This window comes from Gymnoscopelus braueri (assembly GCF_963280865.1).
Source record: "Gymnoscopelus braueri genome assembly, chromosome: 21".
NCBI classification, from domain to species: domain Eukaryota; kingdom Metazoa; phylum Chordata; class Actinopteri; order Myctophiformes; family Myctophidae; genus Gymnoscopelus; species Gymnoscopelus braueri.
The window spans coordinates 22,472,208-22,487,103 of NC_137623.1; the positions used below are offsets into that span (position 1 = coordinate 22,472,208).

At 41.0% G+C, this 14,896-nt stretch overlaps 1 protein-coding gene across 1 annotated transcript; it reads left to right on the forward strand.

Moving 5' to 3' along the window:
• Nucleotides 1–627: 627 nt before the first annotated feature.
• Nucleotides 628–2,634, forward strand: LOC308076926 (GTPase IMAP family member 7-like; the record flags this gene model as incomplete). The annotated part of the gene is made up of 3 exons (XM_080417446.1): nt 628–706; nt 966–2,123; nt 2,612–2,634. The coding sequence occupies exons 1-3, from the start codon at nt 670–672 to the stop codon at nt 2,632–2,634; spliced, it is 1,218 nt and encodes a 405-aa protein (XP_080273572.1). The 5' UTR covers nt 628–669.
• Nucleotides 2,635–14,896: the final 12,262 nt, after the last annotated feature.

Below are 14,896 nucleotides of genomic sequence, written 5' to 3' on the forward strand. Positions count from 1 at the left end.
TAATGTTGTGTTGACGGGGCGGGGGGCTGATGGACAAATCGGTGAACCAATGGGATCACACGCATTATCTCGCCGGAGATGTTAAACACGCCCCTCAAAATGGTATCATATTATAATGAGCATTAGTGAGGACCAATTATATTAAGATAGGTTCAAAATGGGTGAAGTCGGCCTTTAACTGTTTATTCAATGTATTTTGTGCATTGTCAATGTATTGATAATTTAAACCTTTAAGAAATGCCACTCTTATAGCACTACTCCCCTGCTTATAGTATAAGATTATGTGATGAAAAAGGTGCTGTAGATTGTCATCTGTTGTTAACATAATACTAACCTCTGTCTCTCCCTCCCTCCCTCCCTCCCTCTCTCTCTCTCTCTCTCTCTCTCTCTCTCTCTCTCTCTCTCTCTCTCTCTCTCTCTCTCTCTCTCTCTCTGTCTCTCTGACCCCCCTCTCCCTCTCCCCCCCCCCTCTCTCTCTCTCTCTCTCTCTCTCTCTCTCTCTCTCTCTCTCTGTCTCTCTCCCTCTCTCTCTCTTCTCTCCCTCTCTGTCTCTCTCTCTCTCTCTCTCTCTCTCTCTCTCTCTCTCTCTCTCTCTCTCTCTCTCTCTCTCTCTCTCTCTCTCTCTCTCCCCCTCTCTCAATAACAGAGTAAGAGTAAAACAAGACAGACATGAGTGCAGATTCAAGAAACAAGAAGGGGCATGAAGGTACATTGGCAGGATACTACGTTTTTCCAAGACGAGGAGAACATTATTATTATTATTATTATTATTATTATTATTATTGTTATTGTTATTGTTATTATTATTATTGTTATTGTTATTATTATTATTATTATTATTATTATTATTACCCTTATTATTATTATTATTATTATTATTATATTATTATTATTATTATTAATTCGTAATTAATAAATAAATCAATAATGCTCAGCATCCATGATCAAATTTTTTAATCCTCCAGCTCTCATAATAAATAATGAAGAAGTTCGGATTGTGATGGTTGGGAAGACTGGAGCTGGAAAGAGCGCCACTGGAAACACCATCCTGGGTGCTAAAGCCTTTGATTCCAAGTGTACAACAATATCTGTGACAGTCAACTGTAAGAAGGCCAGTGGGGTAGTGGCTGGTAAAGGGGTCTCTGTTATTGACACACCAGGCTTGTTTGACACCACGCTTAGCAAAGAAGAAACCAATAAAGAGATGGCTCAGTGCATTGGTTTTGCTTCTCCTGGTCCACATGTGTTCCTGACTGTGATCCAGCTGGGAAGATTTACAGAGGAGGAGCAGAAATCTGTGGAAATGATTCAGGAAATGTTTGGCCAAAAGTCAAATGAATACACCATGATTCTGTTCACTAATGGTGACAGACTTGAAGAAGAAGAAACATTTGAAGAAGTTCTGAATCTTGATTCAAAACTACAAGAATTAATCAACAAATGTGAAGGTCGCTATCATGTCTTCAACAACAAAAACAAGGATCCCTCTCAGGTCACTGAGCTGATGGAGAAAATCGTGTCCATGGTGCAGATGAATGGAGGAAACCACTACACCAGCGAGATGTTCCAGGCAGCAGAGAAAGCCATAAAGAAAAAGGAACAGAGAATTCTTAAAGAGACCGAAGAGAAGAGACGTAAAGAGGAGGAAAAACTGAAGAAAAAATATGACCAAGGGGCACTGGAAAAAGAAAAGAAAATGCAAAAAGAACATCAAGAACAACAAGCAAGATTAGCCAAAGAGATGGAAGAGAAGATACGTAAAACGGAGGAAGAGGCGAAGAAAGAACAACAGGAACAGCAAAAAGAACATGCTAGAGTGATGGAAGAACTTAAGAAAAGACATGAGACAGAGGCTCTGGAAGAAGAAGAGAAAAGGAAAGAACAACAGGAAAAATGTGAAGAACTAGAGAAAAGGGCTCAGGAAGAGAAAGAGAAAAACAAGAAAGAGTTAAAAGAAGTGAACGAAAGGGCTCAGAAAGAAAAAGAGAACATGACGAAAAAACATGAGAGAGATAAAAAGGAACTCAAAGAACCAGCTGAAAGAGAGAAAGAGCAGGCGGCACATGAGATGAGTGAAGAACATAAGAGAGAAGTAAGAAAACTGGCTGAGAAAGTTCGTAAAGGTAATATTATTAGCAGTTCTATTGCAGGAGCTGGTTTAGGATCTTGCTTAGGCCCAGTTGGTGCAGCAATTGGTGGAGGAGCTGGTGCTATATTAGGAGCTTTAGGGTGGTGGTAGGTATAGCAGGTGGTGTAGGAGGGAGTGCAGCAGAGGCTAAAGTAGGGTAAAAACTTGCACATCATAGATGAGGGTAGAACTCCAGCAGCAAAGTGCAATATTAAATTAATGATGAAGCTTTATATGCAAGTCAAGAAATCCATTTCACAATAAACATAACAATGTACAGAGTTCATGTTTGGCAAAACTCAATTTTTCAACATTAAAAAATATATAAATCAGTGCTATTGAACACTCTTTACGTCTGTGTGTGGGTTTTACAAATATTGAACAAATGAAAAGTATTACAAAAGGGCTTCTGACTAAACCTCCTAACTCCATTGGATCCTCAAACTGTCGGTCAAACCATTTAACTCCAACTTGTGGAGTTAGGTGGTACTACATGTCCCCCATGACGAAATTACCTCTCTCTTCATTAATGGTCAAAAACCTCTTGAGCTGTATTTGGGTATAGTGAGGATAATATAAGGACACATTCAAGTATCTGACAATGTATAATACCAACTTACAATATCATACCAACTTTGATGAGGCAGTATTATGTTGTTGTTGTTGTTTTTTCATTACCTGAAAAGTTAACATTTTGGACATAGCTGGTTTCTGCCCGACAGCAGAGATATGCTAAGGAAGAAAGGAAGAAAATATATTTGACTTTGGTCTCAAATACGTTGCTGAGGTGCACCTGGTTTATCTTAAAGACCCTTGAACACAGACAGATGAATAGTGGGAATGATGAACATGATCAGAGTACAGTGGGCTGTATCAGACAAGAGACAACAGCCTGCTTTTCTAACTATGTTCAACTTGTCCACACAAGTAAAGTACTTGTTTTATCTTAACACCAGTCTCATCCCAGCATTTGCAGCAATACTGTATTGTTCCCCTGTGCACCTATCCCTTTCACAATGTCATGATATTAGAGATTAAATGAATTGTTTTACACTACAGAGAGTAGAGTATATCTAGATAGAGACAAAGGACCTAATGTAAAATCATAACACATCTGGAATCATTCTGGAAATGTGTATAACATCATTTGAAAATATCTCGCTCTGGTTGTCCAATCCAATCAACAAACTGCAAAACTAATGACATTATAATATTATGCAATAAAAATGACCCTTCACTAGATGGGAAGGTTAACCCAGCCTAAGTATCATGTACAGGGGTTATCACCATGCCAGCTTGTGATGGAAATTTTCAGCGATATTTTATTTTTGCCACAGACATACAAAATAAGTGATCAATATTTTTTTTTTTTTACCAGAAATACATAATGAACTCCTAATATGCCATGTTGTCTATGCCACTGTGCTAGAAATTTTACAATGATGGTATATCTGCATTAACCACTGAGCCACAAAGAAATATAAGCCTTTGTTTTAAAAGTCAATCTACAAGCTCACATTACATCATGACATGTTGAGAGATTGTAGATCTGGTATTTTTGAAACATTTCAGAAATGTTTCTAATTATTTATTTATTTACTTGGCCTATAATGACATGCCCAAAATGGGGATGCCAGGGTTAAAGAGGTGTCTATTCTGAAGAAAACCTTAAGACTGCCAGGAGGCTAAGACAGGCATTAAATGTGGCATGATGGAAGTCTATTTGGGTCTTATCAGTACAGCGCTTCCATCGCACATTACATGAGCAAAGGGCCATTTAGGTGCAGAGGTGAGTGGGTGCGGGTTTATGGTTATTAGCGGAGGACAGTGTTACTTGAGGTCAGGTGCAGATCAAGTTCTACCAGTTCTACCATACCAATCGTAGCTTTGATAGTTGTGGTTTCTTTCCATGACGGTGATATCTTGATGCGAAATCTTCTATCATGATGAGAAAGGCTTAGACCTTGCATAGTTGTGATGCAAAATATGTGGAACAATGGAAAAAGAAAGGTCAGAGTAAAAACCAGCATGTACCTGTACGTACATGATGAGTGATTAGATAAGGATAGAGGAAGTATAAGAAAAGGCAATTCATCAATGTGGATGGCCACATCGTTATCTTAAGTTTATAGTTAACATTGCTGTGCAAAGCCATTTATTCCTGAAATAGTGAATGAAGGGCCAGGATGATCAAACTTACATTTATGAATGGATTCCTTAACCGCCCCTCTTTTTGCTACAGTCCCCAGAACCCCACCCACACCCCCCGCAGCAGTCCCGCACGGCACTGCTGCTTTGCCACTGTATATAACAGAGTATGTCTGACTCTGAATTACATCATATTCAGTCCACATATAAATACAATACATTATTTTAAACATAATCTTTGTCACGGTCATTTATAGTAGTCCGTGCATTGAGGCATGCACAGAGAGAAATTACCTATCAGCTCTCTCTAGGTCGTCCTCAGACGAGCCCTCAATCATTGCTTCCAGTCATCCCGGTTCTATGATCCATGGCTGGCGTTTGTTTTCATGAGACCAGAGACCTCATTTGCATATCCACGTGAATATACGCGTATGCAAATAAGCCATGCGGTCTTCCCAAAATGTTACAACAATGAGCACAACGACAAGCCCACAACAGCCTGAAAAAACAACTGCACACTGAAGAGAAACGATGATTTAATATTACAGTCACGTTAATTATGATTCAATACGCACGCTATTACAGACAAACTGAAACTGCACAGCAGCAGACAACAATTGCACTTGCAAAGAAAAACTTCAGCTTAATAACATGTCTGCTTCTTGTTTTACACAGCAGCATCATTACAAGAAAAAAATAATATGTTATTAGACAGACAAACTGAAACTGCACAGCGGCAGACAATGTTTCAAAAGCATAAAGTGTTAATTACTATCTTGTGAGGGTTGGGTGGGGGGGTTTGTGTTTGTCTTGTGCGTTCGTTTGTTTGTTTGTTTCAAAGAAAATCTGATAGTAGAGCGGATAGTAGGAACAATCGTTCACTTTGTGATACAAGCGTGAAAATTGGCATGAACATTCCTTTAGGTCAACTCTTTGACTTTTTTAATCGAGCCACTCAAAAATCCAAGATGGCGGCCATTTTTCAAGATGGCCGATACCTTAGTGGGCAGTTAAGTGATATGATGGTTTATTTGGTGATACAAGCATGAAAATTGGCATGAGCAGTCTCTGTGGGTCACTTGACAATAGGCCACCCACAGCTACTTGAAATTTCAAGATGGCGGCCATTTTTCAAGATGGCCAACACTTTAGTGGAGCATTTAAGTTATATAATGGTTCATTTGGTGATACAAGCATGAAAATTGGCATGAGCAGTCTCTGTGGGTCACTTGACAATAAGCCACCCACAGCTACTTGAAATGTCAAGATGGCGGCCATTTTTCAAGATGGCCACCACCTTAGTGGACTAGTTAAGCTTAAGAAATCATTTAGTTGGTGATACAAGCATGAAAATTGCCATGAGCCGTCTCAAAAGGTCATTTGACAAGAAACCGCCCACAGCCACTTGAAATTTCAAGATGTCAATCTTTAAATGATACCTTTTCTCATAGAAATGTATTGGGTTCCTCAAAAAGCTCTGTCAAGAGAGGTTGTTTGACTGTGTTTTGTCTGACTCCTCGCCCACGACCTGTCCAGTTTGGTAAGACCTGTCAGGAGTTGCCTCCCACCGGCATAGCTCTCAGGGTTCACTGAGGTAGGCCTAAACAAGCTCCCTTACCACGACAAGGTAACAGTCACAAGGGAGGATATATATATATATATATATATATATATATATATCTATATATATATATATAGATATATATATATATATTATATATATATATATATATATATATATATATATATATATATATATATATATATATATATATATATATATATATATATATATATATATTGTTTTTTTTAAACTAACAGCCATTACATGTGTCAAATAAATACTAAGGGGTGGGGAAACAAAAAATAAGATGAATAAATTAGCACAGTTGTGGTGCTGATAAGCACAGTTGTGGTGCTGAACGGACAGTGCTCCAAAATTATGAGTAATGGCTAATACTGAATGGCAATAGCCACGGAACCATGACAAACGATACTAAGGAACTAAACTGAAAATGTGCTTCACTGTTAGATATGGCAGTGGAAGGCAGTGGAAGCAATGTTACAAAGTAACAACTGAAAATTACACAGTAATAGACTAGATAAAAAGTAAAACATGATGCGTCGATGTGACGAGGGGAAGCCGAGCCATAGGCCTCCACTTGAAAACACAGAGGACAACAGGGAATAACTCTGGCAAAATAAACATGCAAATAGGTTCTAGCAGGGGCAACTACATAGGCATGTGAAACTGAGTCCATATCTGAAGCAGTTACACCTTCCAGTGCATGCCTTGGAGCACCCACATTTGGTCAACTCCCAACAACTCTCCGCAATAGGTGGAAGTGGAGTCCAGAAGACTTTCCACTTCTCGTCCTGTTCCACCCATCCCCAGTCAGATGGGCTCGGCATTTGTGGATGTCGCTTCAATGCCTGTCCCCACACGTATCCAGCCTCATAAGAAGCATGTTTGGCATGCTCTTTGAGTGCTGCTTGAGTTGGTGGGATCAAGTCATATTGTCTTTGCTTTCTGGCAAAGAGATCAAGCCTGGCCTCGTTCACAGTTGTGACATCGCTGGACCGGTCATACATTAGATCTTCTTGGCCTCTTGACATGGATATCTTTGGTATCTTCAGTGTCTTCAGCAGATGTAGATGCTCTCTTTTGGGCCCTTTCCAGCTCTGTGTTGTTGAACCTAAGTTTACAGGTTGAATTATATTTTTCTCTGTTTCTTGTCGATGTGCTTTCTATGCCATCACCTTCATCTAGTCGGGTTGGACTAAGTAAGATAGGCAGAGCATTGATCTTATGAAATAATGGAACATTTCTTGCAATGGTATCATAACCAGTACGATCGTGCTCTCTGTTGAATAAACTCGGCTGAATGAGTTTTTCCTTGGTGACCTGCTGACAAATTAAACATCTGTCCCAGTTAGTTTTCACAACTGTTATGATGGCTTCTGCCATGTCTGCAGCATAGGCAGAGGCCGAGGGTTTATCCTTTTACCACCTTTTACCAAGCACTTTGATGTATGGGATACAACTAAGTTCGTGCCTTAACCCTACACTTAGTTCGATCGTTCATCCAATGCCATTTAAATCCTGAGCGATCTGTACACCATCCGGTTAACTAAAACCCCATTAACCTTGGCTCGGCTCTCCCGTGCTGGCACAACCTGTCAATTCAGGTGCGGCTATCTAACTGTTTTGGGGTAAATTAGACAGCATTTGGGATACCAACTTTCAATTAGCTGACATTGAACCCCACTCTGAGTTTAACAGCAGTGATATATCACCAGTGTGCCCTGGTAGTGCAGATATTCACTCTTATCTAATCTATATATGATCAACAAATCAACACAACTATATTGTGATGTGTTAAAAGTTGTTCTTTAGCATAATAATAATAATCGTATAATCGTCCTTAAAGAAAAAAAAACATTAATTTCTATGAGAAAATGTATCTTTTGAGGATCCAGGGGGCGGCCATCTTGAAAATAGAAATGTAAAGTGGCTGGGAGTGTTTTCTTGTCAAGCAACCCTTAGAGACTGCTCATGCCAAATGTAATGCTTGTATCACCAAATAAACCATTATATAACTTAATTGCTCCACTAAAGTGTTGGCCATCTTGAAAAATGGCCGCCATCTTGAAATTTCAAGTAGCTGTGGGTGGCCTATTGTCAAGTGACCCACAGAGACTGCTCATGCCAATGTTCATGCTTGTATCACCAAATAAACCATTATATAACTTAATTGCTCCACTAAAGTGTTGGCCATCTTGAAAAATGGCCGCCATCTTGAAATTTCAAGTAGCTGTGGGTGGCCTATTGTCAAGTGACCCACAGAGACTGCTCATGCCAATTTTCATGCTTGTATCACCAAATAAACCATCATATCACTTAACTGCCCACTAAGATGTCGGCCATCTTGAAAAATGGCCGCCATCTTTGATTTTCAAGTGGCTCGATTAAAAAAATCGATAAATGACCTCTAAAGATGATCTGTACCAAGTTTCACGCTTGTATCACCAAGTGAACGATTCTCCCAAAATATTGCTTTTATCCGCTGCACTATGAAGAGTTCTCTGTCATTGTTTATCCTCCTGTAAAACTGACATCTTCAATAAAAATTATGTGAAAATAAAAGCATAAAGTGTTTCACTATAGGTGTGTGTGTGTGTGTGTGTGTGTGTGTGTGTGTGTGTGTGTGCGTGCGTGCGTGCGTGCGTGCGTGCGTGCGTGCGTGCGTGCGTGCGTGCGCGCGTGCGTGCGTGCGTGCGTGCGTGCGCGCGCGTGCGTGCGTGCGTGTGCCTGCATGCGTGTGTGCGCGTGTGTGTGTGCAGCGCATAGATATCTCCCAGCCTGCACGCCCACGTGCGACCCATATGGTTTCAATGCGGGCTACTTGGGTACCAAGTGGGCATGGGCTTGAACTGGGCAAATTATGAGGGTCCCACATGGTCTGCATATGGGCTAACTGGGCACGGGCTTGAACTAGGCAAGCCCATGCCGGGCCCACATGGTCTGCATATGGGCTAACTGGGCGTGGGATGGAAGTGGGCAAGCCCATGTGGTTCCCACATGGTCTGCATATGGGCTAACCGGCATGGGTTGGAAGTGGGCAAGCTCTAGCCTCTATGTAGATGAGACGTAAACTTAATCTGTGTGTGTGTGTGTGTGTGTGTGTGTGTGTGTGTGTGTGTGTGTGTGTGTGTGTGTGTGTGTGTGTGTGTGTGTGTGTGTGTGTGTGTGTGTGCGTCTGTGTGTGTGTGTGTGTGTGTGTGTGTGTGTGTGTGTGTGTGTGTGTGTGTGTGTGTGTGTGCGTGCATGTGTGCGTGTGTGTGTGCGTAGGTTTGCTGTGTTCAGCGCATAGATATCTATACACATAGAACTGTTCTGACTGCTGCTACTCATTCCAACTGCAGAGCTTCACTTTCTATGCTTATAATGTCTATGCTGACTGAGCTACGCTCCCACGCTCGACGGGATCATCGATGTACAAGCCCACAAGCGTTGTGGAGGCGAGTTGTTGTGCGTTTGTAGATCGGCAATTTTTGACGCGCGATACCGTCGTGCGTCGAAGTATAAACCAAGCTCATTGAGCCATGAAAAGCATCACAACTCATTGAGTTCTCAACGGATTTACACACGGTTTGGTTTGTATGATACAAGATTATTCTGGCTGTAAACATAATATAGTATAGCCTAACTTATAAAACAAAAAAACTTTTTGTCTGTTAGTTATTGCAGTGAAAGGATATGAATCATATAATACAGCAGTATTTTATTATTAGTCAAAAAGGTACTATGTCATAGCTTATATTTTGGTATGATAAATATGCCAATATAGTAGCACAAACCTACCCCCATGCCCACTTAGCCCATATATAGCCCTTATGGAACCCACTTTTGTGATACCAATCCTAACCCATGCCCACTTAGCCCGTACATAGCCCATATGGAACCCAGACATGGGTGACCAGTTCTAACCCATGCCCACTTAGCCCACACATAACCCTTATGGGACCCAGACATGGGTGACCAGTTCTAACCCATGCCCACTTAGCCCGTACATAGCCCATATGGAACCCACTTTTGTGATACCAGTTCTAACCTTCTAATCGCTTTAAAAAAAATACATATATTCCAACTTGCTTTTTGACGCTGAATCCAACGGTGCCAGTCTCAAAGCTGCACGACCCCTAGGGGCCATAATCATAAATAACTGTCTCAAAGGCTTGGAAAAGTCATTTTTCAAAATCAAACACCAGATTCTGGGTTAGTTTGTCGCCCATATAACTTTCGTCATACACAGCCTTACTGTTCTCCTTAATTAGCTGGGGTCAAAGGGCTATCTTCTGCCGCGTTATATCTCGATAACGATGCGTTTTTGGAATCCACCCTTTGGATATGTCGTACAGCTCATTAAGGCGCACGCGTGGATGCCCTTGATGTCCCGATCCGACATTCCTAGGAGAAATTTGTCTTTTAAAGTTTGCATTCACTATGGTCTAAAGGTCTAACACTCTATGTAGCTCCCTGAAAGTAGAGGACTCTGCGTGGGAGTGTCGTACGAGAAAGGCGAAGACATCGACGCGTGCGCCTCTGCGAGCTTTACAACATATCCGAAAGGCGGATTCTAAAAACGTATCGTTATCGAGATATTACGCTTTATTGCGCATTCTAAGTCGACATTTGGTGACTAGTTCTAACCCATGCCCACTTAGCCCGTGCATAGCCCATATGAGACCCATACATGGGTGACCAGTTCTAACCCATGCCCACTTAGCCCACACATAGCCCATATGGAACCCACTTTTGTGTTACCAGTTCTAACCCATGCCCACTTAGCCCATACATAGCCCTTATGGGACCCAGACATGGGTGACCAGTTCTAATCCATGCCCACTTAGCCCACGTATAGCCCATATGAGACCCAGACATGGGTGACCAGTTCTAACCCATGCCCACTTAGCCCGTGCATAGCCCATATGAGACCAAGTACAGGGTGACCAGTTCTAACCCAAGCCCACTTAGCCCTTATATAGCCCATATGGAACCCACTTTGTTACACCAGTTCTAACCCATGCCCACTTAGCCCGTACATAGCCCATATGGGACACAGAAAAGGGTGACCAGTTCCAACCCATGCCCACTTAGCCCACATATAGCCCATATGAGCCCCAGACATGGGTGGCCAGTTCTAACCCATGCCCACTTAGCCCACACATAGCTCATATGGAACCCACTTTTGTGAGACCAGTTCTCCTATCCACTTAGCCCATACATAGCCCATATGAGACCCAGACATGTGTGACCGGTTCTAACCCATGCCCACTTAGCCCACACATAACCCTTATGGGACCCAAACGTGGGTGACCAGTTCTAACCCATGCCCACTTAGCCCACTCATAACCCATATAGAACCCACCAAACTTGCCCAGTTCATATAGAACCTATATGGAACCCACTACAATTGCCCAGTTCAAGCCCATGCCCACTTGGTACCAATGTAGCCCACATGTGCCCCACATGGGGCCCAGGTGGACATGTTGGCTGGGTACATATCATTATCATATTTCTTTTTTTTCTTTTTTTGTAAAATAGACATAATAAAAAATACAAAGAATAAAGGAAAAGACACGATACACAAGAACACAACAGAAAGAAGACAAAAAATACAAAAACAGTCCTCCCAGACCCTCCCCCCACCCCTTTCCCAGAATGGTACACTACTTAACCCTCAAGAGTCTCTTATCTTTCTTTTTTAACAACAACTTTCAAACAATATCAAATATAAATATAGCTGCAAGCAGCGATAAGCGGGGCCAGGGAATGCAGAAAGAAAACAGAAAGAAGCAATGATAAGTAATATGCACAATAAGCCATAGAAACATAGAAGAATGAACTTGAGAGAATGAAGACCATGCAATTAACAAATGAGCATTTTAAACCCTCACTAACCCTAACCTCAGTAAAACAACGCCTAAGCCTATCCTCAAGAAACACTATGTGTAAACACAAGAATGTCAAATCATAATCACCTCAATAGATTGTCGCGGACAGGGGTCGGACCAGCGATCTACGGACTCTGAGGTTGCCTCTCTTCTCATTGAGCTAGATATATGGCCTCCCTGGTAGTGTCTGTTGATAATTATAAGTATTTCCGTCCATTATTTGGATTGATTGGACATCTCAACCTATTGCCATTAACAGGAATCGAACCCTCAACCTTCGGATTGACAGGCTGCAACACTACCTATAGTGCTATAGCTTTGTCCAGGCTGAGGTTGTCTGTTGAAGATAAAAGTGAACCAGTGAAAGCAGCCGATCTACAAGCTCAGAAACACGTTGCTATCTGAAAAGTTTTGAGATTGTAGATCGGCTATTTTCAGAATGAAGAATGTCATACATTGCAAAAACATACCTTCTCAGATTTTCAAATCAGCATTTCATGTTATCTTTATCAATTGCATATGTATTCATTAATACAGTCTTGTTGTTTGCAATGCACTTTAAATGAAGTCTCCACCAAGTGAGGCTTGAACCGGCAACCTTGATGTTGTGAAACATTCACTTAAGCGGGAAGCCATTGGACCAACAGACCTGAGCCTGTGAAAACGGAGATCAAACAGATGATACCATTTTACGCAAATAACTGAAAAATCCTGGGTTTAAGTTTTTTTCAAACTGCTCAAAATTGCGGACAATGTAAGGGCGGAGAGAGAGACATGGAAACGGAATAGATTGAAGAGAGAGAGACATGGAAACATAATAGATTGAAGAGAGAGAAAGATGGAAGCAGAATGGATTGATTGGACGTCTCAACCTATTGCCATTAACAGGAATCGAACCCTCAACCTTCGGAATGAAAGGCTGCAACACTACCTATAGTGCTATAGCTTTGTCTAGGCTGAGGTTGTCTGTTGAAGATAAAATTGAACCAGTGAAAGCAGCCGATCTACAAGCTCAGAAACACGTTGCTATCTGAAAAGTTTTGAGATTGTAGATCGGCTATTTTCAGAATGAAGTATGTCATACATTGAAAAGACATACTCTCAAATAAGCATTTCAGGTTATCTTTAACAATTGAGAGAGAGAGAGAGAGAGAGAGGGGGGGGGCAGGTGTGATTATGGATTGAGAGGGAATGACAGCAGGTGAGGTGGGTAGATCCAATCCATGGGAATAGGCCAGGTGGACTGTTGCTGTTGCTCACTTTCTACAAGAACATAATTATGTCAGAAAATTGACAAACAAATATTGTTAAGCATTTCATGTTATTTTTAACAATTGCACATGTATTCACTGATACAGTCATGTTGTGTGCAATGCCACTTTAATGAAGCCTGCATCAAGTGAGGCTTGAACTGGCAACCTTGGTGTTGTGAGGCATTCGTTTAAGGGAGAAGGCATTGGACCAACAGACAGAAACTGTGAAAAAAGAGATCACACAGATACAGTTTCACACAAATAGCTGGAAAATCCTGGGTTTAAGTGTTTTTCAAACTGCTCCAAATTGCGGACAATCTAAGGGCGGAGCTTACTGGTCAACGTGATAGATGTGTTCCTCATGAGTCAAGGCAGGTAAGCAGGTAAGCAGGTTTAATGGCTGTCAGCCAAACGAGGCATGACTTTTGCCTGTTTAAAGTTTGCATTTTCAAAAAATCGCTATAGCGCCCCCCTTTGACCAATTGGAGTAAGATTGGTTTCAGTGATATTTGGAATGACCCTCAACATTACCGCAAAGTTTCAAAGAAATGTGAGTCTGCATGTGTTAGGGGCAGATGAATAATTGTCATAAAACTGCAATATTCATTGGCTCATTAAAGCTTTTTTTCACTTATGGAAAATCTTTTGCACATGTTTGTCGGCATAGGTCCAAAGTTCATGTGTAAAACGTTTCGTGCAGATTACTCAAAAATCCCAGGAGGAGAGTTTTAACTGTTTTTCATATAATTCAAAATGGTGGGAGATCTAAAGGTCAGAGGTCAAAAGTCAGAGTGTGAAAGTTGTTGATCATGAGTAGACGCATATGTATATTGAAGTTTCATGGCTGTAGGTCAAACAGGGCATGAGTTGTACCTGTTCAAAGTTGGCATTTTGCTATATCGCCACCTTTTGACGAAAGATTGTGAGAATTATTTCTTGATAGTTTTTCATGACCATCTACCATATGGCCAAGTTTCGTAAAAAGCGTATGCACGGTTCAGCCAGAACTGCGAAAAGTGGCAGAAGAAAAAAGAGGGGAACATTAAGACAGGTCCAGAGCTGAGCTCTGGCCCCGTAATAAAAAAAATAAAAAAAACAGAGGAGAAAGAAAAATCAACTATTAGGAGATAATAATGGAAGAACGTCAAATAAATTACCCCAGATTTTCTGATATATTGCAGGTCTTCTTACATTATAAAATATCTTTTCTAGTGTGCAATAAGATGAAAGTTCATTTAGCCAATGTCTCTGTGAAGGCGAATTTTCAGATTTCCAATTAACTAGAATAACTTTCTTCGCGGCTGCGGCGAGCGACACAACATATTTTTTATTAAAGTTTACATTGAGCAGATTGACGTCCCCCAGTAACCATATTCTTGGGTCATGTGGAATGTCAAATTCTACGACCTCCGAGCAAGATGAACTTCCAATAATCATCTAATTAATGTATGGGCAGCTCCATAACATATGAACCAGGTTACCTTCTGATATTTTACATCTTTGGCACAGAGCAGAAATATTCCCATCAATCTTGTGCAGTCTGAGTGGGGTAAAGTAAGTTCTATGAAAAATGTTAAATTACATCTGTCTATGTTTTGTAGAAATCAACACTCTCTGAGATCTCCCTAGAATGTTTTGTCAATCCTCATTGTTGAGTTATGCTCTCATTTGTAGTAATTATTTGTTTTATAAGAGGCAAACTTAATGATTGTTTCTTTATGTTGTATGATTTGATTATTGACACTGACACCGATTGCTTGAACAATGGCGTGTATTATGGAGCTGATTTGGGTGTGGTGTGTGTTCAATAAAAAGCCTCACTGCTAGGTGAGGGCAGCTAGTTCCCTGAGAAGCTGTGTATGAGAAAGCTCTGTGTCTCCTGTCTCCATGTTTTTATTCTTTATTTATT